This window comes from Nyctibius grandis, chromosome 6, assembly GCF_013368605.1.
Source record: "Nyctibius grandis isolate bNycGra1 chromosome 6, bNycGra1.pri, whole genome shotgun sequence".
Taxonomy (NCBI): Eukaryota; Metazoa; Chordata; class Aves; order Nyctibiiformes; family Nyctibiidae; genus Nyctibius; species Nyctibius grandis.
In genome coordinates, this window is record NC_090663.1 from 53,750,923 (window position 1) to 53,777,202 (window position 26,280).

Consider the following 26,280-nt stretch of genomic DNA (forward strand, 5'->3'; position numbering starts at 1 on the left):
TTGCCCGCTGCCTTCTTTCACCTTGGCTTGTGGCACCCACCCCAGGATGGCTCCTGAGGGGTCCCCGAGGGGCTGAGGGCAGGGGGCTGTTGCCACCAGCAGAAACTGGGAATATTCCTCGGGCAATGCTGGGCGATGCTGCCTGAGTCTGTCGGGCCAGTGCCCTGAAAGCGCAGCACCCCAAAGCACCGTGGTGCTGCTAAACCCCTTGGGCGATGGGGCATGGGGTGGCACAGAGTGCTCTCCTCTGCCCTTGCACTCCTTCCCTCCCCTCGGCCCTGCCTGTGCCGGTGGGGGCTTCATCTTGTGCAGGGCAGCCCAGGCTGAGGCCATGCTCAGCCCTGGTACTGCCAGGGCCTGCGCGGCGGGCGCTGCTTTGGCACTCTGGAGTGGAGAGGGATGGAGGTAGTCAGTGTTCCTTGCTGTGAAACGGGATGTGGCACTGCCTGGTGTGGGCTGCCAGCGGTTGAGCCCTGCTGGGGGCCCTTGGGTCACCATGTCCCTTCCCACGCAGAGCAGCTGGGGTCCGTGAGTCAGACAGGCCAGCTGAGAGTGGCTGCAAGCTCCCCGTGCTCCCAAATCTGCTCTGGAGGGATTGACCTGCTCATGCCCGTTCAGCTGCCAACACTGAGGGAATGGGCTTCTGCCACACGCTTCCTTGGCTCCCTGGGGCCCACCATGGGACATTCCTCCTTGGACATCATGGCACCTGCATACATTTCCTTGGATTTCTCCATTGCCCCCACCCTGGCAGTGCTCCGTGCTGTTCTCCTGGGGGAGGGGCTGCCCTCATAAGCAAGCACTACGCCACACTCGAGGTGTTTGACACATGGGTGGGGTTTTTTTTTTTGTATGGGTAAGTGACGGAAAGCGGCGAAATGGACAAGTATGGACGGACACGTCTGCCAAACCCAGTTATAGCTACGAAAATCATTTTGCACAGCTGACCTCTTTCCTCTGTCTCCTGCCAGTTGCCAGGCATCTCCCTCACGGGCCCCCAGATGCCTTTTGGTCAGGCTACCACAAGCCCCAATACCTCTTGGGCAGAGAACCGCAGGGTGTTTAAGGAACCTGCAGTAGGTTACCAGAGCAAGCCTTTCTCACATGAAGTCACTGTCAGCAGTCCACCAGGCAGGAGGAAAAACGTAGCTCCAAAAGGAAGAAGATTAACATGTTTCCTCCCCTTCTCGAATCTCTTCACTTCTGTGCCGAACAGGAGGCAGGTGCCGTTGCCTCTGCTTGGAACAGAGTTTTTCCTCCCAAGGAGGAGGCGTTAGTTCAGACTTTGGTGCAGAAGGACCTCTAGTGTCCCTTCATCGCTCCTGCTTTGGCCTCACAGCTCTAGCTCGGTATTTCTTGATCTCAAGACTTTCCTGTGTACTGTGGAAAGAGAGAAGGTCCCCACAGTGTGTGTAGGGAAGTGGCTGGGAAAGACAGGCTGGGTTGCTCCTCCTTGGGGAGAAGTCAGTTACTGTATGCCCCAGGTTCACCTTGCTTTGCTTCTGTGGCTCCTCCACATCTTTTTTTCTTCACCCCAGGAGCCTCTGTGTGCCTTTTTGTGCACCACCGCCTGCTCCATTTAAATATATTGCATTAAATGCATCTGTGTCTCAGTAATGAATTTTCCACTGCATTTCAGTGAGCTCCAGTGTAAATCTGTAGATTCATGTTGTGCTTCTTGGGACTTTCGTAGAGTGCCCCACCAAAGTCTGTGCTTAGTATTCAGCAGCATAACATTTTCTTAAGCAGATTGAATTTAATTCATGGGTGGACGCTATTAGGAATACAACAAAAATGCTCTTACATGTTTTGATCTATTTCATCATTCACGTGGGCATCCCTTATTTTGTCATCAAGATGGTCCTGCATGCATCACTCCAGGGAGACAGTGTGTGTGTGGGCAGGCTGGGTGGCCTTTCTGGGGGGGGTAAGCTTCCAGGGTCTTTGAAGGCAGGGGGAGATTTAGCAGACGATAGGGGAGACTATGTGAGAATGGAAGCAGGTGGCTTTTGGACATTGGCATGTTTCTAAGCCAGGCATTTCACTTGCTGCTTGACTTCACCCAGCCACGCAGCCCCTCTGAATGCACACGGGCTCTTACTGGGGATGCGGGGAGCAGCAGAGGAGGTCTCCAAGCTGACAGAAAGCTGTAAAGGATGGACACAGGCAGATCACTCTCCGAGGTGAATAATGAAATCAAACGGGTGCCTTTTCCACGTGGAAAACCCCGGCATCCTTCTACTCGCCTTCTGGTCCCCCCCTCCTCCCACCCCGAGCAGCAGCCGCCTCCCACACGCCGGAGGGAGCCGGAGGTCACCAGAGCCCAGCACCAGCTCACACGGTTTCAGCGCAGGGGTCAGAGTTTGCCAACCCCGCACCGTCTGACGCCGGAGGTTCCCGGAACGAGCCGCGCTCGCTCCTCCTCCCGCTGCCGCGGCACTTACCCAGTTTCGGTTCCCGTTTCCCCGCCGGGGCGGGGCGTTCCCGGCGCTGTCCCCGGCGCTGCCGAGCTGTCGGGCGACCGGCGAGCGGGGGATGGAGGTGGGACGGCAGCAGCGGCGGCGTGGCCGGCGGGGCGGGCGGCGGGGCCGAAGGAGCGGCTCCCCGCAGGGGACGGGAGGTACCGACCGGCGGGAGCGGCGCGGCGGAGGGGTCGAGAGGGCGGCGGGGGCGGCTAGCGCCCTGCCCGGGGTGGCTAGCGCTCTGCCGGGGATGGCTAGCGCCCTGCCCGGGGTGGCTAACGCCCTGCCGGGGGTGGCTAGCGCTCTGCCGGGGGTCGCTGGCGCCCTGCCCGGGGCGGCTAGCGCCCTGCCGGGGGTGGCTAGGCTCTGCTGGGGATGGCTAGAGCTCTGCCGGGGGTGGGAGCTTCCTGGCCGAGGGCGGGCCTCCCGCCGGAGCCGTGCGCGTCGCGCTGGGCGGTGAGACCCTCCGGGATGGGTCCGTGGAGGTCAAACCGGTAAAGTTGCAATGATCTGCTGTTCTGCCTCTCGGGGAGAGCAAGCCGCTGCTCGAGGTGCTTCAACACGTCCCAGTGCTCAGCAATCGCGAGCAGCTGGAAGGAGGCAGGCCATGGTGCGGAACAGATGTGACTTTTCCTCTCTGGTTACATGTTGTGATTAAGCTGGTGTGAGAAGGGTGGACAGTGAGTCTCCAGAGGTGTCAGGTAAATCAGGGAGGGCTTTGCCGATGGCTGCCTTTCGTGCTTGGGCATCTTGGCTCTCAGGCGCTTGTGCTGCAATAGGGCCACACACGAGTAACTGAGTAGATCTGGTGCCTCAGGGCCAGGAAAGCACCTGCAGCCCATCAGCTGCAGACAAGAAGGGACTTTCTTCTGCTGGAAATCGGTAATGTGTGAATTTTCCATCATTGCTTCTCCAGTGCCTTGTAAAACGTATGGCTTCAAGGTGTCCCATCCCCAAGGCTGTGACAAATCTGGGGCGGTCAGATACCTCAGGAAGAGCTTTATCTCCCCAGGACACGCTTCACAGCTGTGCAAAAGTAATAGAGTGTGCTTCTGCTGATGTTTTGCTGATCATCTTGGGAGCTGGTGGGACAGCAGCCTAAGAGATGGAGAAATGTCTTTTAGTGATAGCCAGGAGAGTTGTCTGGCATGAAACCAAGCAGTGAGTATGACAGTGAAACCCCAATGGGCCTGAGAAAATAGATCATAGACACTTGTATCACTTTGTCCTGAGGATCAGAAGCTCTTGGTGAAAGCAGAAGCACACAGAGATCTTGGGGAGGGGGCTGAGATGGTTAAGATGACCACTGCCTAAGCGTGACCGTCGTGCCTGTCCGTATTTGTTCTGCAGAGCACACGCAGTCGCAGAGGAATGAGAAGGTGCAGTGTTCAAACCATGACGCAACACACATGCTTGTTCTCTCCCCTGATGGGAAGCTTTCTGAACAGTGGGCTACAGCTTCAGCTGCCTGCTCTAAGACAAGGTAAGAAGCTTTTATGGGGTGGAGGTATGGATGTTAATGGTCAGAGAAGGTGGCCCACTTTTCCTGAAGGTAATATCCAAGAGACTGAGGCGTGTTCCTGTTGTAGAGAGGGAACTGGAACACTTTAATTCCTAGTACCCAAAACTTTATCTTCTTTTGTTACCCAGCAAGAAGTGCACTGATTTTGAGGATAATACCAAGATCTGAGCTGCTTGAGATACAGCAGACAGCTTTCTCTCAAACTTAGTAAGGATGGGTAGCATATACCAGAGTAATGCAGATGACTTGCAAACCACACGTGGCTTGGGAAAACTGCGAGTGAAAGACCCAAGCAGATCTGAACCTTGCCATCTTCTGATTAAGCTGTGAGGGTAACCATCATCTCAAAATGGCACAGCAGTTTGCTGTGGGATTTTCTGTTAACTTGCCCAGGGCTGAGCCTGATTCTCTAGCAGCTTCCCATGGTGCAAACCACAACCAAATCAGTTAGTGCAGCTGCAGTAGGCTAGCATAGGAGCAGGGTAAATCAACTTACAGGTGATCTATATTTTTCCATGTAATTCCCACAAAACATGCTAGGACTTGGTGAGTGGAGGATCTTCTTCCTTTACTTTGTCTTATGGCACAGCATCTATCTATTTTGATTTGGTATTTTTTTTTCCTTATTTTTGTAGGCTGGTGAAAGAAATAGGAACCCAAGATATTGTTCAAATAGCATGTGGGGACCAGCACGCCATGGCACTGTCCAGAGGTAGCCTCTTTCAAGCACACTTCTCCAAATGGGAGTCACATTATGGCGGGATTGCTCTCGGAAGGGAGTGTTTGAACTCCTTCCAGGAGTTGGTGATACCATTAGAGAGTAATGAGCGATGGGTGGGGGACACAAAGTGAGCTGGCTATCCCTGCTGCCCTTTCCTCCCAGCACCTGGGGACCTGCAGCTCTGTCTCTCTCCAGTTCCTGAGCACTACCCCTCTGCAAAGGTGCGTTATGGAGAGCAGATGTGGCCGCCCTGCTCTGCAGTCACCAGACCTGATCATTCACGTCTTTGGTTGGGAACTTCTTGCAAGTATGGCTTTAGAGGTGGAAACACCCTGCCTTTATTCTTGCTGTGCTGAGTCACACGGGCAGCATGGGACTGCCCCAAAGGGGTCAGAAGCAAACAGGGAGATTTGGCTGCAGTTGATGGTCTCACCTTGGAGCTAGGTCCCTGAAAACAGCACTGATTTTCACTCCCACTCCCAAAGTGGAAAGACTCAAGGGAAGCAGTGAGACTGAGCTGTTTTCTTTTGTTCTGTGTGGGAAGGAGGTGAGCTCTTCAGCTGGGGCCAGAACGCCCATGGACAGCTTGGAGTGGGGAGCCAAACATCGCTCATCCCCCAACCACAGATGGTGGAAAGATTAAAGGGCATCGCACTCGCTCAAATTGCTGCTGGAGGAGCTCACAGTGCTGCTGTCTCACTCTCTGGAGCTGTGTACTCCTGGGGAAAGAACGATTTTGGACAACTGGGACTCGGAGACACGGAAGGTAAGGAAGGACAGCAGTAGGAAGGTGTTTTCCTGGTCTGTGAGCTTACTGTAGACATGGGAGTGGCTCCTCAGGACTGCCAAGCCCTTTTGGAGCGGCAGTGGACAGTAAAGTCTTTTGAAATAAGTATATCTGGATAAGTTCGTTTCCTGACCAGGAAAGGCATACAGGGACAAAGGATTTAGGGGTTGTATTTCTACAGAGAACTTCCAGTCATTCTGTGTGGCCAACTGGATAGTGTGGGCTTCTAAAACCATATGTCTCAGAGGTCTCTTTCCACTCCCATTCTCTCTCCAGGCAGTCTTGCATGAAATAAATTAATTTTATACCTATTTGCCTTCTTTAATTCTCTGAAAACACAAGGTGAGAGAAGAATTAAAACCACCCATTGTCTTCAAACCTAGAAGGCTAGAGCAGAGTTGCCCTGGCCAGACAGAACCTGAAGTCAGTGGGATCTGAATGAATCCACACCCTTGAGAGTCAGATATTTTGAAGCCAAGTATCTTTTGGCAAGCAGATGTGAAAGTGCTGCATTTTGTTTCAGATCGAATGTAAATGAAAAAACACTATGAAAAAGAACATTATGAGAAAGAGTATGTTATAGTGGAGGGTAGAAAACAGCTCAAAACCAAGTTGTAAAGACATGAATTGCTGTAAGAGGGGACTGAAAAGCACTAAAACCCGCTATTTTCTAAATCTGTCTTTGTGTGAAACCCCTCAGTACTCTTTCACTTCAGCAGTGCTATCTGCTTTCCAGACAGGGACTGCCCATCATATGTTGGAGCATTAGAGCACTGGAAGACTATGTTTATCTCATGTGGGGCAGATCATACTGCAGTTCTCTCCAAGGTGAGTCTGAAATGAAAAGTCAGCATCTGAGACCTCACTGTGTGAGAAAAGATACACTGTTGAAAGTCAGCATGGAGAAATCTGGATGGCAATGCCTGCTTCCATCCAAGTCTGAAGAGAATCCCCAAGAGATGCTAACCAAGCTGTTGGGAAAACTGGCCTTTTCTTACATTCCAATCACCTGCATGCAAACTTTTGCAGGGAGATGGTGAATGGGAATCCTGGGGCAAAGAGGTGCAGTTCAACTCTTGGTACTTTTTGAAAATATTTTCTTATTTATAGCATATTGAGGACTTCAGAAAATGTGAACAATAGCTAATTCACTAGGGTTTACTCATACAAGTAAAATTCTTATGCAACAGAGAGTTATTCTCAGGAGTTAAATTGCTTTTCTCAGGAGTTAAGTGATCTGGACATCAGACAGTGTAAGATTAGGCTTCATGCAAAGTGAACTCTACCTGTTTGAAACAGGGATGTTTTGAAACAAGTTCCATATAACATACTGTGCCTTACTGGCTCTCACTCTTGGTGGTGACCATTAGAATGCCGTCATTAATGCAGTGATCCTGTTGTTTGTTTCTTCATCTTCAAGGAGGGATTAGTGTGCACCTTTGGAGCAGGAGGAGCTGGCCAGCTTGGTCACAACTGCACTCGGAATGAACTCATGCCTCGTGTGGTGGCCGAGCTGTGGGGAGCAAGAGTTTCGCAGGTTGCCTGCAGCAGGTGGGAAAGTACCAATAACGTGCCTTCTAAGGTCAAGGTCTTAGGGGAATCACTGAAGAACAGTAGGGAGGGGAGTCACCAAGATGTTCAGATGCCTGTATCCCAGTAGGTCAGTACTGTCAAAATATTGTCCACCCTTCAAGTGTAAGCCACCCTCCTGCCACAGCCCCTGTGAAAGCAGAACCCTCAGCCTGTGCTGAGCAGAGGGAGAGGTCTACAAAAAACACCAGAAGCCCTTGGGTTTTTGCTCTTTTAAGAAATGAAGGGTGTACTGGGTTCCAAAGGGCAAAAGGCTGTCAAAAGGGGAAAGTCACTGAATTTCTGTCCACTTTGACAAACTGGTGGGTCCTTAGAAAGAACCGAAGAGTGGTGATAATTATCCAATTTCATTTTACCTTTATGGAACTGGGCCAGAAATGTTTCCTGTTGACTTTCCTGGGCTTTGTATCAGACTCGGCAGCATAGAAGTTGCACTTTTAAAAATGGAAGGGTGTGAAGCTAGCAAGGCATAACACTTCATTTTTGTATGTGTAACCAGGGTAAATCACAAACATTAGAGGATAGCATAGGAAATTTGAGTCCATATGGTTCTTTATTGCTAAATGTTTATGCAAGGAAGGGTCCTAAGGCTTTAGTTAAAGGGATTCTATAGCTGGACTGTCAGGACTTTTAAAGACAAGCCTCAGCTATCCACTCTGAAAATGTATCTGTAATTTTTTTTCTGACTAGCCCAGTGGTGTTAGCTTATTATGAACATTTTTCTTTTTCTGAACAGACAGCACACCCTGGTCTATGTCCCCTCCTTGGACGAAGTCTATTTGTTTGGTTCTGGTGAAGATGGACAGCTGGGAGACGAGAGAAAGCCTAATCAGTTGATACCACTTCCGATAAATTCACCAGTGGATACTGGAAAATCCTGTCAGGGTAATGACCATTGCAGATGTGTACAATCTGTATTCATTTCTTCCAGGGACGTATTTGGTTTCTTGATTTTGTGTTTACACTGAAGAGGCTAACGTTATGTCTCATGCTTGTTTGGTCATCCCAACAGATTCTACAATGGATAATTCCATTTGCTGCTTGATTTATCATCATGGGTAATGGCCACATAGAATCAACTTCTAGACAAACAGCTACTATCTGAGGGGTTGTTTTACTGTTCCACATCTGTGCACTGAACTCTCTGAAGATAATGACTGTCTCCTCAAATGTTCCTTTGAAAATGTTTTTATTCTTTCACAGAAAACAACATATCACAAAAGGCGATTGAAGTTATTGCAGGAGGAATCCAAAGTATTGTCCTTTGCAAGGAGAACAAGGTATGTGTATATTTGATCATAGCTTCTAATTTTAGCATTGTTCACATTACTGCTGGAAACATTTGGATTTTCCATCCTGCTTTTAGTGCTCCAAGTTCATATATGTCTCTTGCAGTTCTTCCCATGCTTACCCAGAAACTAACTTGTATTGCAATTATATATCTGTTCTGTGGTTAATGCATATGGATCATGCTGGATGGCCATTAATTTGTCCGTACTTAGACTGAAATCTTCTTGTAATTATTGGCTTGAAAAAAAGAATCCCATCTGCTAGACCTGTAATCTTGTCAATATTTTCATGCATTTCACACAGAATTCCTGTTTGAATGGAATTGCCACTCTGAAGGATGAAGACGTGGATGCATGGATTTCTAATTCCTGTTCAAACCATTGGGAGGGTATAAAAAAGTAAGTCAGAAACTTGCTTCTTTTTTTTTTCCCTGATACATGATTTTCTCTAAAAATTATTATTCTTTGGAGACTGCTGTAGGAACTGATGTGCAAGAATTTAGCCGAGACAGAATCTTGTACCAGCATTTCTTACCTAGTTTTTGCACAGGAAAAAGATATTGATAAGCAACAGCCCTTTGATAACCCTTTTGCAGGAACAGAGCAGACATACTGCCTGCCTTCAGAAGCCTGTCTTCCTCTTCTTGGCCAGAATGGTTGTTAAGTTGATGAAGAGCCAACAAGTTAAATCAGTGAAAGATTCGGTCTGCAGACTGAGGCCTTGTGCAAAAATTGTAATCCAGAGTACCCAAACTGGAATGTTTTGTGTGTGTCAGCATTTAAAAATTAGTGATCCCTTCTTTAGTTACCCATTTTCAAAAGCAGTAAGTATATACTACAGTGGGAAGCCTTACACTTACGGCTGAGAATTATGATTACGTAGTCTTTTTTCAGATCTTACGTGGGAGGTTATTTTCCTTGGTCAAATCTGACTCCAGCTGCTGATTTTGAGCATTTAACCATCTTGGCGAATTTGTATCTAAATGTTTCCCTGGCCACTTTTAGTACAGTGTGGATCATATGGAAAGTGGTTGTTGAGAGGGTAAGAGAGAGAGGGTTCTTTCCAGATCTGAACAGGAAGGGCCTGACAGCAAATCGCTTGACAAAATAGCTGCTTTAATAAGAATAGAACCAGCAATACAGGTAATAAGTCTAATGTCCCTTCAGATACTGGGAACCCAGCTTCAGTGCAGCAGCAAATGGATACCCTGATGGATTTTCCCTCAGTGTGCTACAAAGATCCCGTCCGTGGAGGGATTCCTCCTCCCTTCCATATTGCAGTGCCTTTTATTTTGCATAACAAACAGAACCAGGTAACATCCCAACCTGTCAGGAGAAGATATCTCCATCATAACACCCACCAGCATGCAACACAGGCTGGCATGGGGTGCTTGAGCAGGTTCCCTTATAAGGCCCAGGAGAGCAGAGGTGGCTTCCTGAAGATTACTAACTCTTTGAATACAATGTCTTCTGCAACACTGTCAATAAAGTGGTGCTAAGAGAAGTTTTATGTGGTCAGGTGCAGACACACCCGTACACATGCTTTTTGTTATTTCAGAATTAAAAACCTGAAGTTGCTACTCATGTTGAAAGGATTGACTTTGGTTTGTTTTTTATTGTCAGGAATATCAGACTGATCTTTTCATCTGAGGCTTGCATCAACGGAAGCTTCCTGGAGAAAAGGTAGCGTGTGCTGACTTAGATGTAACAGAATATATTAGCTGCATGTAAACTGACCAGAAAGTTTTATTTTAGGCCACGTATGTAGAGAAGATTAGTCGTATCTGAATTTGCAAGAAGCAAGTCTGTATTTTTCAAAGCCCATGCTAAAATTAACTTTTTATCCCCCCAGTCCTATTGAAATTTCCTACAGAAGCTCGCATTCTAGCAGATTATCCCATAGTGACATTTGACAGATGATAATAAGGGTTGAGTCACCATCCCTGGTGTGTGTAGATTAAAAGACGTGTAGATGTGGTACTTAGGAACATGGTTTAGTGGTGGAATTGGCAGTGTTACATTTATGGTTGGACCTGATGATCTTAAAGGTCTTTTCCAACCTAAATGATTCTATGATTCTATGATAAGCCCTTTAGCCAATATTATAGCTCCCAAAGGATCCATAATAGCTCCTCCCAGCACTGAAGTGCAAGTTGTTTTAGGGTGAAATACAGGAAGCCTACCATTAACAAGACAGGAAGGACAGAATATTAATCAGGTCACACCACAGTGAGAATATCTTCTTAGAAAAGATGAAATTATACCCACTGGAGGTGGGGCTGAACTTTCCAAGTGTTTTCTGATGTTAGGATTCAGTCAATAACAAAAAAACAGCTTCTCACATCATTTGGTGTTCTTTTTTCCTTTGTGATAGAGACAAACATTTCAAAACTTCCAAAGAAGTCTCAGGTGTAGACATGTCAGAAGTGCAACTTTTTTATGAGAAGATCAGCAAGAAGCCAGAAGTCTTCCAGGAGGTAAGGATTTGATACAAGGATTCTCATGACACAGATACGGAGGACTTCTGGACTTGTGCACGAAACTTAGGAATTCTGTACCTAATTCATAGGTGATTTTGGCAAAACATAATTGCATTTTTAAGCCTTGTCTCTTTTTTTTTCTTCTGAAGGTGCAAAAGGAGATTGAGAAGTTACTGCCAGCACTATCTTCCTCTCCCATCTCTCCGGAAAATTTCAGAGTCTACTTGATCCTGCCTTTCCTTCTGCAGGGAGAAGATTACAGCTCTTTCCATTCTCTCAGGCTGCTAGCACAAGCCATCATGAAGCTCCAGCCAGAGGACCTGCAAACTCTTGGTAGGGTTTTATGATGACAGAACTGAACAATTTAAATGCTTGTCTATTTTCGGCTGTGGAGCAAGAGTTAGTATCACTGATGTAATTTGTTCCAGAGTTCAGCCTGGAAAAAATGCTTTTGGTAGAAGTAGAAACATGGGGACTACACAGCAAGACACAAGAAAAAAAAAATTCTCAGTCTGAGGTTTACTAATTTTTGTAGTGCAAAATTAAACATTTTTTTGGTTTAGTTCATTTGATAAAAAGAGAAAATGCAGCTTCATCCAGAAATTGCAGTTATTTGCATGTTACCTGTGATGGATACTTCACTAGCTGTTTTCTTAACAGAATGCCTGTGGTCAAATCTAGAAACATCCTTTTTCAACGAGCTGGTTGTTCTATATCAGAGAGTATCCCAGAAAAACCTGTCTCAATTTGTCATGGAATTCAGATACCAGCAAAGAAACCCCTACAACCTGCACCCACATGAAACAGAGCCTCTGCAAATACTGCAGCTTCTTTACCAGGTGAGAAAGTGTTTGGATCCTGATTAGATAGGAGGTATCAGTACAAGTTAGAGTATTTTAACCATTTTTACTTGTTGAATTCTCTGGGTTTCCTTCTTACAAGGGAATATGGGGCCTCGTTGTGCAAGTGTAGAGTCCTGCATCTGGGCAAGAACAACCCCATGTATCAGTATAAGTTGGGGACAGACCTGTTGGAGAGCAGCGTAGGGGAAAGGGACCTGGGGGTCCTAGTGGACAGCAGGACAACCATGAGCCAGCAATGTGCCCTTGTGGCCAAGAAGGCCAATGGCATCCTGGGGTGTATTAGAAGGGATGTGGTTAGCAGGTCAAGAGAGGTTCTCCTCCCCCTCTACTCTGCCCTGGTGAGGCCACATCTGGAATATTGTGTCCAGTTCTGGGCCCCTCAGGTCAAGAAGGACAGGGAACTGCTAGAGAGAGTCCAGCGCAGAGCCACAAAGATGATTAAGGGGGTGGAACATCTCCTTTATGAGGAGAGGCTGAGGGAGCTGGGTCTCTTTAGCTTGGAGAAGAGGAGACTGAGGGGTGACCTCATTAATGTTTATAAATATGTAAAGGGCAAGTGTCATGAGGATGGAGACAGGCTCTTCTCAGTGACATCCCTTGACAGGACAAGGGGCAAGGGGTGCAAGCTGGAACACAGGAGGTTCCACATAAATATGAGGAAAAACTTCTTTACGGTGAGGGTAACTGAACACTGGAACAGGCTGCCCAGAGAGGTTGTGGAGTCTCCTCTGGAGACATTCAAAACCCACCTGGACACGTTCCTGTGTGATATGGTCTAGGCAATCCTGCTCCGGCAGGGGGACTGGACTAGATGATCTTTCGAGGTCCCTTCCAATCCCTAACATTCTGTGATTCTGTGATTCTGTTTGGCATTGCTTCAGGAATCTCTTTGGGTCTACACCAGCGTAGCTTTGAAGGAATCGTGCTCTTGGCTTGTGCCTGGCTGAGCCTCTGTAGAAGTGAAGAGCTGAAGCATGTTACAGCCCCTGGCAGGGGGAAGCATGCTTTCAGCGGTGTGAGCAGTGCATGCTTTGATGTGTACAGAGATATGGATGTGTGGTCCATTACATTGCATGCCCATTCCCCTTTCTGCCACTGAGATCCCTCACCCCAGTAACTGCTGACAGCATTTAAAAGACAACCTACCTGCTTGGCACATGGTGGCTGCTACAGTAACACTGAGTGAAGCTTTAAGAGCCTGTTGCCTGAGAAATTTTATGGGACAACAGAATTAGAGCATCTTTAGCTGCATATGAACAAGGGGAAGAAAGGGGACAATAACTGTATTCTTGACAACTATCCTTTCTCCTTTCTGAGATGCTAAAAGTTTAGGAAAGTCAAGAGCTCGAGCATGCACTTAGTATGAATCAGAGAGAGTTGTTAAATTTTGTTCAGAATTGAATATCCTTTTGGCTGAGAATGTAGATTTGGGCCTCAAAGTTTCGACTCTTGGATCTGTATTTATCCAGATAAATAAACTCAAAAGTGCAGCAGACCTACTCCTCCGTAAGTGGTTACATCGTTTGGAGCTTTACATGTTCACTATCCCCCCAAAGATCAATCTTTGCCAGGCAACAAGTATGAAAGTGAATAGGGAACTTCAGATTCTCCTGCAACATGAAAGACACTCAAAGTGAAACATACCTTTCCTGACGGAGGCCTGTTAAGGGGTCTTCATTGTAAATGAAACTTGCTTTCTTGGCTAGTTTATACATGGCTTTCTGAGACTTCTCACTGTTGAGTGCTGTGCTACTTGTAGCGTTTCTATCCTTCCACTTCTGTGCAGGTCTCAGAGCTCTTTCTGTGGAGCCCTGTTACTCCTTAGTCCTGCCCTGCCATACAGATGCATAGCTCACTAGACCTGCTGACACCCCTTTTCATATTGCGTGTATCAATGCAGGTGAACTCCAGAACTGGTTTCAGAGTACAAGAAAACAAGTTCTATGTGCCTAAAGTGAAAGAGATTATCGGATTGTTTGGGATCTGTATTGGAGAAGTAAGTATAAAATCTTACCAGCAGTGCAAAACACTTTTTTTTTCTGTTTTATTTAATGAGTCAATATATATAGAAAGTCAGCTCTAGACTCTAGCCCAGTACATCTCAAAGAATGCATTTTCCCTAGTCCTCCAGCTGTTCTGACTTATGCAAGCCATTTACCATCCCAGTATTTTAGCAGCTGCAATAGTGCCTTTCCTGAGATGACCCCGGTTCTGAGTGTTGGAGCTGTCCTCCAGCATCTTAAGCAGCTCTGTTTGCTTTGAACTGGTCATCAGTGTGAAATAGCACCATGAGGGATGGTTGCTATACTTCTTGTTACTCTGGATTTTATTATGTTTAATTAACAGAAATATTGTGAGGTTTCTTTAAACTTTTATGTAGAAACCCTATTAGGCATTTCAATTTGCTTACATCTAAAAACAAAGCCATGGTAATAAAAAATAATCTGTGAAATGGTTAATTTCTTGATGACATAAAGAAGTGAAAATTAACTACCAAATGCAATCAGTGTCATGGGAAGCAGCACGAAATGGAAACGTGGATAGTAGGGGCTTCCTTAGGCAAAAAAATGCAGTTTTCTGGCAACTTGGCTGGAATTTGCAGGGCAACTGCCTAATTCTTTCATAAGCTTTTGTTTGCTAATGTAACAATTTTGTACCAATTAACCAGAGCAGAGGATGAAGTTTGAGTAACAGTATAGAATCAAAAGCCAAATAGGACATTACCTGAAGTTGCTGCCTTATCACACTGGAGGTGTAATGCTTTGAATTAAATTATTTTGTACCGGTATCTACTTTTGGTATTACAGATAATAAACCCAACAGATTTGAACAACAATGGACCATAACCTGGGTATCCAGGACATTTTTACTATGTGTTTTGGTTTAGCTGAATTATGGAAGATGATATTAATCACTCTCTCTCTGTTTTATTCTTGGGGCACTGTAATGCAAGTGTGTGCCTGCACAGACAGTTCAGATGCCTCTCTGTCAGGGTTTCCCACTCACAGAGGTGTTTAGAAGATGCGTTTAGAAAGTGTGCCTGTGTTGGTGTAGCATTCATGTACACAACAAGGGCATGTTTCAGAGATACGGGAGTTTGCCAGAGCACAGACAGGAGGTTCAGTCTCCACATGTACTCCCGAACTCTGATTTTGCAAGAGAAAATCAACACGTCTTTTTCCTTCTTCCTTGTCATTTCAGACGGCCCTATGGAAGCTGACCAAATATCCATGCATCTTTGCCATGCTAGACAAAATTGTCATTCATAATATGGAATGCAGCACTCTGTCCAGTCCCAGTGATGTAAGTGTGGCAAATTTTTTTACAATTTAGAAGAGACAAACACACTGCTAACAGACTGTCACTTCAATCTTCAGAGAGACTTAATAGAGATGGGCCGGGAATTCTGGGTTTTTCCAGTCAGAAGACAGTGCCTTCTGCAAGACATATGGACCCATTTGAATCGCGCACCAACCCAGCAATTCAAGAAGTTCATAAAGGTAAGATACCAAATTGTATTATTTGTTAGCTCTGAATATATTGCTGCAGTGTTCTTTGGTTTTCAGTATTACTGAAGTGTTGGTAGAAGGGTTTCAGTATTCACTGAGCATACAACAAAACAACTACTCATCAAATTATTATAAAACATGTTCCACGGGGGATGTAGAGTAAATCTGGAGGGTGGTATCTTACATTCTTATTCCAGGTAGCCATCTAGGTTTGTTGGCATAAGTTAAATGCAAGCGGCAGTGCTATTTACTGTGAAGTTGCTTTGGGGATATGTAATAGGATTCCTCAGGAGACTGGTAATTGGCAAAGTCCATTACTGTCACTGCTAGACTGACTTTAAAGGCTCTAGGCTACTTTGCTGCATGTGAAAAACCTGGTGTCTGGGGAGCTAGTCTTAGAGGCCACCAAGTGACATAGCTACAAAAGCCATTTCTCTCATGGAGATCCTGCCTGAGGGGAAAAGAAGGATAGTGTCAGCAAGAGAGATGACAAGCTGATTATAATGCTTCTGTCTCCGTGTGGCTGCTGTCTGTGGTTTCCACACAAACCCAAAGGTTTTGGCAGCCATATTTTCTAAAGGTATTGCAATGCTAGCCCTGCCCTGCAAAAGCCATTAGATGGCTGACATGGGAACAGGGCACCTGGCCAGAGCAGAGCTCAGCTCAGGGACTATGTGCCCTATCAGTCACTAACACAAGGCCCGTCAGAGTCTGGCACCATGCCTGCACAGCAGGAACTATCAACCTCAGTGCCCTGTTACTCAGTTCTGGTTCTTTCCAAGTGAGACTTCTTGCCAACCAGAGCTGTCAAAGCTTTTTCTTCCTGTACACTTAGGAGAAGATTCACTATGGCTCCTAGAGCTACCTTTCCTTCCCCCTTCCTCACTACATCAGCTGAAAGAGGCATTTATTTATGGCAGCAATAAGGCTTGTGCTCTGTACTGTCCTCTAGATCTAGTCTCTCTCTGCTGATGGTACAGGGAGCTCCCACAAACAAGCTACGTTTAGCTAGTCAGCCTTCGAATACAGCTCCTGCGGGCACTGCCTTTCATACTGTGCAAATCACAGCATGATTTGCCCAGCAGCAGCCTGATCAGTTTGACTGCATTATTGGTATCCCACTAAGAGACACCGAGGTCTGCAGTATTTACAATTTGGTGCTGCATTTCTGAATTTTTCAGCAGGTAAAGGACATTCACATGTTTGTGTTGCAGATATAAACCACCCAGTAACAAAACATAAAAAAAGAAACCCTTGTAATAGATTATCATGGCATTAACCTGTCCCCTTCATAGCTGTGTCTGTTAAGACATTTTTGTCAGACAGTACCGAGAACATAGTTCTTTGCACGTGACACCCTCGTAGTGGTCTGTCACTCCATTCTCTAGTGTTGCTGTAAACACCTGGGGGTGCTGATCGACAGCTGGCTAAACATGAGCCAGCAGTGTGCCCAGGTGGCCAAGAAGGCCAAAGGCATCCTGGCCTCTATTAGGAATAGTGTAGCCAGCCGGTCTAGGGAAGTGATTGTCCCTCTGTACTCAGCACTGGTGAGGCCGCACCTTGAATACTGTGTCCAGTTCTGGGCCCCGCACTTCAAGAAAGATGTTGAGGTGTTGGAGCGAGTCCAGAGGAGGGCGACCAAGCTGGTGAAGGGTCTGGAGGGTCTGACCTACGAGGAACGGCTGAGGGAGCTGGGGTCGTTTAGCCTGGAGAAGAGGAGGCTCAGAGGTGACCTTATTGCAGTCTACAACTACCTGAAGGGAGGTTGTAGTGGAGTGGGAGTTGGCCTCCCAGGCAGCTAGCAATAGGACAAGATGACATAGCCTCAAGCTTTGCCAGGGGAGGTTTAGGTTGGACATTAGGAAGAATTTCTTCTCAGAAAGGGTCATTAGATGTTGGAACAGGCTGCCCAGGGAGGTGGTGGAGTCACCATCTCTGGATGTGTTTAAGAAAAGACTGGACATGGCACTTAGTGCCATGGTCTAGTTGACAGGGTGGTGTCAGGGCAATGGCTGTACTCGATGATCCCAGAGGTCTCTTCCAACCTGATTGATTCTGTAATTCTGTAAATGAAAACAGGGAAGGTTGAAGTATTTAGCAGAAGTATCTTCTGTTCCCTCTCTACTGAGGAGGAGATAGTGCTGAGGGGAAAGATACTCCACATACTTAAATGGCATTTCTAGCTGCTGACTTGGCTACCAAATCCTGGGCTCAGTTGGGAGTTATTTTTCCTCTAACCTGTCAGGAGCTGCCTCTTCAACAAAGATGACCCAGCCTGGCTAGCAAACTTGGGCACTCAGACACATTTAACAAATAGTACAGGAACATACATCTCCTAAGCAGACACCGGAATATGCTAGAGGCCACTCTAACAAAACCCCCAAATGCACAAGTACATCTTTTCTGCAGTGCTGTCTTTTCCCACCCTTTTCTTAAGGGAAAAAAAAAAAGGAAAAAGCAAGCAGCTACTGGACATACAGACATGGGTATCATTCAAGTAAATTTCTTTAACTCAGGTTTTGTTATTAAACATCAGCCTAATTTATGTTCTTCTGACAGCGAGACAAATACATTTCAATGCACACATCAGTTCAAAACAAAACCAAAGCTTGTAATTCACAGAGAGATTCATATTGCTGCAGGTTGTCATTGCTTATTATTTAAGATCAGTTATTTCAGTCAGGGTACAGTTCTTCCTTGTAAAAACGATCACCACCTAGAAGATTTTCACTGGTGCCACTACAAATGCTCAACACTCTTGAAGGGATACACTAGGAGTTAGTGCTTCTTGTTATTCCTCCTCTTTACCTGCCTTAGCAGTAATTAAGTAATAGGCTGCTGCAGAGGACTTCATACAGTTCCAGAAACCACTAAGAAAATGAGAACAGTCACTAGTGCCAGAAGGGAACTTTCTCAAATCAACTGTAATACCTGATGAGATTAAGTCTGTCTCCTTCATAGCTGTATCCTGTTAAGACTGCATTGCTTTAGAGAAGCCCAGCGGTTAGCAAATGCATCACACTAGTTGTGCCTAAAAAGCTTAATCCCCATCCAGGTCCATAGGTGGAAGAATACATAAACCGGTATTGTAACAGGAAGGAGGAGACTGTAGAAACATAAGCTGTTTGTGCTGATGCAGCCCTGTGGGAAGGTTTCATCTACGCTGGCTGAATAAAACAAGCCTGCCAGGGACAGGAGGGGAACGAGCACAGTCAGCGTGGGCAGGGAGGGGACCATGCCTCCTCCGGCCATCGGCCCCAGTTTACTGCTGTGGCTGGCGGGTCCTCAGGGCTGCTTCGAGCCCTCACCTGGGGGCTTCTTCCGAGTCGTCCTGGCGGCCTCTGGGATCATGTTCGGGATGCCGTCGATAATGGGGTACGCAATGCCCAGCTCCTCGTTAATGAGCTCGTTGGTAGCTGCTTCATACCTGGCCAGGCAAGTCAGGGGAAAAAAAGAAAACCCAAACGAGGAGTGAATAGCCTGGGTTTGCCCTTTGGCAGCCCCTCTCGCTCGACTCGGGGCCGCAGCAGGCCCAGGGCGGGCTGCAAGAGCTGCTCTCCCGCCGTGAAGGGCCCGGCCCCGGCCCCGGCCCCGGCCCCAGCCCCAGCCCCCGCCCCTCACCTCAGCGGCCGCTTAGAGAGCGGGCACACCAGGAAGCGCAGCAGCGACGGTTCCAGCGGCCGCGCTGAGCCCTGGCCCTGGCCCTGGCCGCTGCCGCTCGCCGCCCGCCGCAGCACCGCCGCCACACCGCGCCCGCCGCCGCGCAGCATGGCGGCTCCCCCCGGTCCGCCGCGCACGGCGCCGCTTCCGGTGCGGCCGCCAACCCGCCCCGGGCCGCGCTGCGGTGCGCGCACCGTGGTTCCGCCCCCCCTCCCGCGGCGGGTGCCGGTGCCGGTGTGGATCTCCCCGGCGCTATGGGTGTCTCGGGGCTCGCAGGTGACGTTCCTGGGCGAGCCAGGAGAGGACGAAGGCGGGCTGTCCCAGGAGCTCTTCAGCGTCGCCGCCAGGACCCTCTGCCAGCCCAGCACCGGGCCCTTCCGCCGCGCCGCCTCCGGTCTGGCGTGGTTCCCCAGCCAGGTAAGGGGCCGTCCCGCCGCGGCAGCCCCGCGGCCCGGGCAGGCGGGGAGCCTGCTCCCGGGAAAAGGCAGTCACGGCTTTTTTTTCTTTTTGAATGTGCTTGTCTCTAACCAGGCCTCGAGCTGCGGGGACATCTTCTTCCGGACCGGGACGCTGTGCGGCATGGCCCTGTATAACGGGCGCACGGCGCCCTTCCCCTTCCCCAGGGCTCTCTACAAAAAGCTGCTGAGCGTCGCGCCCGCCCTGGAGGACCTCGCCGAGCTGTTGCCAGCCGAAGGCCGGTACGAGCCAGGCACGGCCCCGGGTTCTGCTGGGAAGCTACGGGCGAGGCGGGTCCCCTGGCTTGACGATGCGCACGGAGTTCCCCAAGGCCGTATTCGGGGTACTTGTGGCAGTGACGTTTGCCATTGCGGAGCTGTGAAAAGCCACAGATTTCCCAGGTGGCCCTTGGCCAGGGCACGGATGTTGCTCTGGAACAGAGGCTGGCATCGGCAAAATAAGAACCCAAGCCCCATGGCTTAGAAAGGGTCAGATTTCTGCTCCACATGAGCTTAAGTCCACACTGTGACTATATAGTTCAAAACCACTCTGAGCTGTAAGAGTGGAAGAACTAAACACCCAGTTACTAACGTCATTCCTTTTTCTGATTTACTAATTATCAGTTTCCACAGTGATGTTATGCACAAGCACAGTATTACCGTATGCTGCGGTTGTGCCAAATCTGAGAACTCGCGTGTAGGGTTTCCATGCACTGGGACAGGAGATTTCAGGCAGAGGTGCTGCTGCCACCAACATAAAGCTTCTAAGCCCCTGAAGCCCAGCTTCCCACGCAAGTGCTATAAACAGTTGAGAAGATGAGAACCCCTTCCCTGGAGGCAGTGACTGTGTTGAGGTGCAAAAGAGCCCTCAGTGGACTGAAACATCAGGTTGCCTGCAGTACTTTTGAGAGGTGCTGTACCCCAGAACAGTTCTTCCAGATCATCCCACTGGTCCACACTTAATTCTTAACTAGATGATATTTGGAAGAACAAAGCTGTGGCCCAAGCCCCCTTGCCACTGAACTTTGTGTAAAGTTATCCCCACAGGGCGTGGGGATGGACTTGCCTGGAATCCTTCGCAGTGAAGGCATTTGCTCTCAGCTCATGGCAGCAGCGGGACATAAGTGTACAAATCAGTTTAGGGCCATATATGAAGGTTTTGTGTGAGTACAGGTGTTCTGTATGTTTATGCATTTAGATACTGCTTGTCAAGTGATGGTTTTCAGCAGAATTTGTAAGTGCATTGAATGGTCACGTTTCTTCTCTCTTTTCCCCCCTTTGTTTTTTGAAAGGAGTCTTCAGGGAATTTTGGATGAGGAATGTGATCAGATCCTTGAAAGCTTGGACTTGGACTTCACGGTAAGACATTATTTTGCCAGTCAGACATGCCATGCATATACTCAGGCAAGACAATATCTCACTGCAAATGACATAACTTGTCTGTAAACTCAAACGAGTGAGAGTGCTATGTCAGGCTCTGCAGAAAGAAAGAGTTATAGATGTAGCACATATATATCTGTCATATATAGATATAACATCCAATATTTTCATTTATTTGCGTAGATAATGGAAGTAGAAGGTTCCAGGGATCCTGTTGAACTTAAAAAAGACGGTGCCAACATTCCTGTCACTAAGGATAACAGGTTGGTTTTATTTTTCTTTTTCTTATCCTGTTGTCTTGCTATGAGTGTATGAAATGCCGTATCTATACCCATCCCCATATACTCTTAGAAAATACTGGACATCAGCATTGTGCCATTGGTCTTGATCCAATAGGTTGTAGGCTTTTGGTTCTTGCTGTACGTGCTGCATATGTGCCAGACATTGGCAGTCTGTGCAAGCAGCGGATAAGAAAGGGATCCTTGGACTTCCTGGCATCTGCATATACAGAGATGCCTAGCCTTATCAGGGAAATTCCTAACAAATGTATAAAATACCCCTGAACAATATTTTCAAGGAAATACAAACAACTTGTCTGGGAAATCCAGCTATAGGTACACCTCTATAAGGTTTTTTTTATGAGCAAAATGTTTCCTGCTTAGTTAAGTATATTGAATGTATCTTGTGTATAACAGAGAAGGAGCAATCTATCAATAAGGTATTGTGTCAATATTAACTTCAGCACAGGGGACAGAGAGAAATTCTGTGGCCTGAGTTACGCAGATGATCTGAGGACCCAGAAGGATGCATGAAAGGGCTGTTTAGGAAGCTTGAAGTATAGTGTTTACTTTGAGTTGATTGTACAAGTACAATGTCACTAAACAAATCCCCATCACAGATATAGAGAAGAGCAAAACTGTACTGATAAACAGCTGTGCAAATATTTATTTTGATTTCAGAGTAATTCTTGGGCATTCAGTGGGAGTTTTGCTGAATTTACACCATTTAGGTCTGCTAGGTTCCATCTGAATAGTGAACTGCCTGATAGGATTTCATTGGAGTGTTCACATGAAGTACAAGGAGTATTATCAGAATGAATCCATGTTGGCCAGCATTCTCTTTTATTTGTGATGATCCTCCCAGCTTATTCAGTGAATAAATAATTGCCAGTGATGACTGCTCTCAGTAAAGACTGAGTCCTTACAGTAGAGCAGGTCATATGGAATAAAGGAATAAGGAATAAAGTTCTCTATAATTCTCCTTTTAAAAGAGCATCTATTGTGCTGCTTGTTTGATTCAAAATATCTTTGCAGGAAAGAATTTGTTGACTTGTATGTGAATTATGTGTTCAATGAATCGGTACGGAAACCATTTGAGGACTTCATGCAAGGGTTTTTAAGAGGCTGCCCAGCTAGAAACTGGAAGATATTTCTCCCTGTAGAGCTCCAGATTGTTCTCCAGGGACACACAGAATTTGACTGGCATCTGCTGGAAAAGGTACTGGATACAAGCACGGTGTACTTCAGCTATATCTGCAGAGCATAAACTCCTCCTAACCTGTTACTTTGTTGCATGCATAGGTCATGAACAGAAAAACAGAAGCTCAAGGGACTTTCTCTTTATTTGATTTGTGTCTTTGTTTTGATTCTGTTTCTAATCTACATCAGCTACAAGAACAAAGGGGACTAGAAATCAAGTCGTAGCTCAAGGATTGTCATCTGAATCTTTGGAAAACAAATGAACAAGCAGATTCCAGAGGTTAAGAGGATTTGAATATCTATGAACAGGATTATAAAATTTATTGGATAAACTGTTGTTGCTTTAAATAAAAATGGAAATAGTAAGGATTAACTGGCCAGTTTTATTTTTATCTCTGTGACAGAACGTGATGTACAGTGAGTACAAAAGGTTTGATCGAACCATCAGGAATTTTTGGGCTGTGTTTCACAAACTTCCAGAAGAAAAAAAGAAAATGTTTCTTGGTAATGTATCAGGCATTTTTAAACTTTTCATAGCCCTTTTCTCTCCCCCACAACACATGTTTTAGATGCTTGCACATGAAAAATACTATAGTTCCAAACTGCTTTTCGACATGTTTCCTCCCCCCCCGCCGACACATTTTCTGGTGAAAGCCACAAAGAAGTGACACAAAGAATTGCACAGACACAGTTCTGACCCTTCTCACATCCCTTGAGTCTTGCCCGAGTGCATCTGACCGCCTTGAACCTTGCAATTACTTTATCCTTTACTTTTGTGGTTGTCAGTTGTTGGTCAGAGGCATCAACTTCTGTGAGCAGACTATGCTGACGTAAGCAGTTTACCTTTCTCAAAGAATTGCAGAAGCTAGCTCATCCTTTTTAAATATACAAGGTCAAACCTAGCCTGGCCTTTCTCATCCACAAAATCTATATAAGTAAAAGAAGGCTTATAATTATTATGAATCAGCAAGAGACTTTATTATATTCAGGTACAAATTCAACAAAGCAAAATAATTGGCATATGGAAATAGCTATATTTTTACACCAATTTTCCCTTACGATTTTAATCCTTTGATAACATTATCTTGTTGTTTGTTTTTTTTTAATTTGCTAACTTTGCTAACTTGTTTTTGTTTTTCTTTTTCCCCTTCCTTCAGCTTTTTTGACAGGATCTGCTCAAATCCCTGCCTGTGGACTGGAATATTTTACATTTGTCATTGCATATCTTCAAGCAGAAAATCCAGATGAGATGTATCCTTCTGCCAATACCTGCAGCCACATTTTATTTCTCCCCAAATACAGCAGCAAAAGAATACTCAAGAAAAAGTTGCTCTGTGCCATGGAGCATAATGAAACTTTTGGCCTGCGCTAACTCTGGGTCATGAGCGCTTTAAAGGAAAAATAAGAAAACAAATCTTTTTTCACCTGTCATATTTTTCCCTTAATGACTCCAATTTACTGGTTTCTACCCTGCCTTATTTTTACTGTACATTATAAACACTTGAGTGTGTGTATTCACTGAGATTTTATATTTATTATAAAAATGAGCTTAGACCAGATGCCTGATTTTTAGATTATAAAGTTAAGAAAGAAGAATTGTATCTAACATGCTTCCAAGAAGCAAGCTGATAACCAAGTATATTTACATATATGTGCTGCACTATGCTGGCTTTGTTTAGTGGTGAGCCTTCAGCAGCAGGGACTCTGTGATTTGTTCATTACCAAACATCCAGCCAGTATATGCTAGAGCGCAGTCATCGTTGGACGAGGAAGCTAGGGTAAAGTTTTCATCTGTATTAGTTAAGGATTCTCTTGGGAAGCAACTACACTAAGGAGATGTGTTCCTGCAAACTGTGAATTGAAGGAGCAGTCTGTGCTCACCTGAATATGGCCTTTGACTTATCTGAGAGAAGTTCTTAGGATGAGGATTTGATCATTCCTAGACTTTGTATTTGTAAAGCATTAATGGACTTTTTATTATTTAGTGTGATAACACTGTGATATTTGTCATGTTTCTTTATATCTTCTCAGGAGATGTTTGGCAATTTGCAAATTTGCAAACAAAATTTTAGGCTTGCAAAACAGTTCTGTCTACAGAACCCTGAGGCTTGCAGGGCTGCTGGAAGCTCATTGCTAAAACAGTGTGAGCATTGGCAGGACATTGACGATGTCAGGCAGGATGTGTATTTTTCTGTATATTTTGCTTTGTGTAAAAATATATATATAGAGAGAAAAAGGGATGACAATGAGTCGTCTTCTCTTTCCTTTGGTGTGTTAAATGTGTCAGTGGATATACATATGTAAATAAGATTTTTACTGTGTTGAATTAAATGGTGATTGATTAAATTTCCACACCCGTAGTTGTGTTCTTCCTTCATTACGCATCTGCCTATGTGTGACAGTGTATCTGTGTTTTCTGTCCTCATTGATATGGGGAAGCCATTCACAAGAGGAGTCAAAGGCTGATGTATTTCAAATAGATGCATTGTATAGGCTGAACAAGTCAAGGTTTTTCACATTTAGTGCTGAATACACTTTAGATGAATGTAAAAATTGAGAGCAAGAAGAAGACAGCAGTTTTTACCTCCTGTTCTGTCTTGACTTGGTATTGGTTACCACATGCAGTGTGCCCTGTCCCAGCGCTGGCAGCATTTTAGTGATGAATAAAATGTTCTTCTCCCAAGTAGAGTCACTGGTATGTCTGATGTTGGGAGTGCCACAGCAATGCCACTAGTTTGAAGCAACAGTGCAAGAACAGGTCACACCTGGAGTTGTGTCATTTGAAGACGTGAGAAATGGACAGGGACTGCAGAGGAAATTGCTTTTATTTTTTAATACTACTTCTCATGTGACAGTGCAAAGGATGCTGCTTCGAGCTTCCACGTGACAGCTCCAGCAGCCTTTCCCCATGTATTGTCACAGCCAGTCTCAGTGCCTCCTAACCTTTCTCTGCTTTCCTTAAAGGTCCAGAGGTTGAGCCTAGTTTTAGTGAGAGAAACTAGAAGCCAGGCTTTCAAAAGGGCTTGGCAGCCATGGTCACTTAGATGTCTCACCTGAGCAGCAGAGCCTTTAAAAAAAATGCCTTGGTGTGTGGGTGCTGACATCCCCAAAGCCCTGTCCCACATGACATCCGCAGGGGATCCCTTTTGCAATGAAATAAAGTACAAGCAGTACTTTGATTGCGTAATGACAGTTGACAAAACAACATTGCAATGACGCCCTTTGCCCTGGGCTGTTTTAGATGAGGGTGTTCAAATTCCAGGGATTCCTCCAGGAACACATAATTTTGTCAGGGGTACATGTAAGTAAGGCTGAAATACTCTATACCTCAGTAGGCAAAGCATATTTTTGCAGTATGGTATCTTTCAGTGAGAGCAGCAAAGGAGATGGACTACAGAGCCTCTTGGACCAGGGAGGCCACCTCTTTGAAATGCAACTAAATTGTATAAACCTTTGTTGGAAGTGACTGTTAGGCTAGTGCTTTTTTTTCCTTTAGGAAAGTAAATATTTCTTGAAAAGACATAGGCATTATTTATGAATTTCCAGCTCAGTAAAAGGTTGTTGTACATAAAAAAAAAAAGTTTCCTTTTAAGTATAGTAATTAGTAACTAAAAGCTTCACGCACTAGCCTCAGGTGCCAGAGTGCTTGGCAGTACAGGAAAGCAGGAGGCACGGCCTCTTGGGCCTTGGAGGATGCCGTCTGCCAGCCAAGGGGAGCGAGGGCACACGTGGCCTGTGCAGAGCTAACCCCTGGTCCCCTCGCCTGCCTGGGGCAGACAGGACACGGCAGGGATGCTTGCATCCTCTGGGAAAGGCACCGCCCTTTTTGGGAAAGAGGAAACTGGCAGAAGCCCAAGCTGTTGTCCCCATTGAGCCGGAGGGTCCCCATCCCACGCCCGGCTGCTGCTGCCACACCATCACAGCTGTCTGTCACGGCATCTTAGCCTGCTGCTCTTCACCAGCCTGCTCCTCGCTGCTCGTTTCCTTTTTTATGTTTTTCTAAGCCTCTCTTAGGGCTTGGAAATCCAGAGTGATCTTCTGTGCTGTGCAAGTGCACGGAAGATATATTCTGTTTGGATTTCAA

At 46.2% G+C, this 26,280-nt stretch overlaps 3 protein-coding genes across 4 annotated transcripts; 1 reads left to right on the forward strand and 2 right to left on the reverse strand.

Annotated features, from left to right (window-relative positions):
• Nucleotides 1-2,491: 2,491 nt before the first annotated feature.
• On the forward strand, nucleotides 2,492-24,548 carry LOC137664562 (probable E3 ubiquitin-protein ligase HERC4). 2 transcript variants are annotated; one of them, XM_068402714.1, is made up of 23 exons: nucleotides 2,492-2,620; nucleotides 3,813-3,945; nucleotides 4,620-4,696; nucleotides 5,250-5,471; nucleotides 6,229-6,320; nucleotides 6,913-7,043; nucleotides 7,819-7,967; nucleotides 8,286-8,362; nucleotides 8,676-8,770; nucleotides 9,995-10,054; nucleotides 10,746-10,848; nucleotides 11,001-11,184; nucleotides 11,512-11,690; nucleotides 13,615-13,710; nucleotides 14,916-15,017; nucleotides 15,092-15,214; nucleotides 19,160-19,300; nucleotides 19,415-19,581; nucleotides 20,631-20,697; nucleotides 20,902-20,981; nucleotides 22,032-22,215; nucleotides 22,601-22,700; nucleotides 23,354-24,548. In XM_068402714.1, the coding sequence occupies exons 1-23, from the start codon at nucleotides 2,536-2,538 to the stop codon at nucleotides 23,566-23,568; spliced, it is 2,862 nt and encodes a 953-aa protein (XP_068258815.1). In that variant the 5' UTR covers nucleotides 2,492-2,535; the 3' UTR covers nucleotides 23,569-24,548. The 2 variants fall into 2 exon arrangements, with proteins under 2 accessions (XP_068258815.1, XP_068258816.1); XM_068402715.1 differs by lacking the exons at nucleotides 22,601-22,700; nucleotides 23,354-24,548 and adding an exon at nucleotides 22,386-22,565.
• PIGY (phosphatidylinositol glycan anchor biosynthesis class Y) lies at nucleotides 17,741-18,475 on the reverse strand. The gene has a single exon (XM_068402720.1). The coding sequence runs from the start codon at nucleotides 18,473-18,475 to the stop codon at nucleotides 18,245-18,247; it is 231 nt and encodes a 76-aa protein (XP_068258821.1). The 3' UTR covers nucleotides 17,741-18,244.
• Nucleotides 18,509-19,005, reverse strand: PYURF (PIGY upstream open reading frame). Its single transcript, XM_068402718.1, has 2 exons — nucleotides 18,845-19,005; nucleotides 18,509-18,650 (listed from the first exon to the last, which is right to left on the reverse strand). The coding sequence occupies exons 1-2, from the start codon at nucleotides 18,991-18,993 to the stop codon at nucleotides 18,509-18,511; spliced, it is 291 nt and encodes a 96-aa protein (XP_068258819.1). The 5' UTR covers nucleotides 18,994-19,005.
• Nucleotides 24,549-26,280: the final 1,732 nt, after the last annotated feature.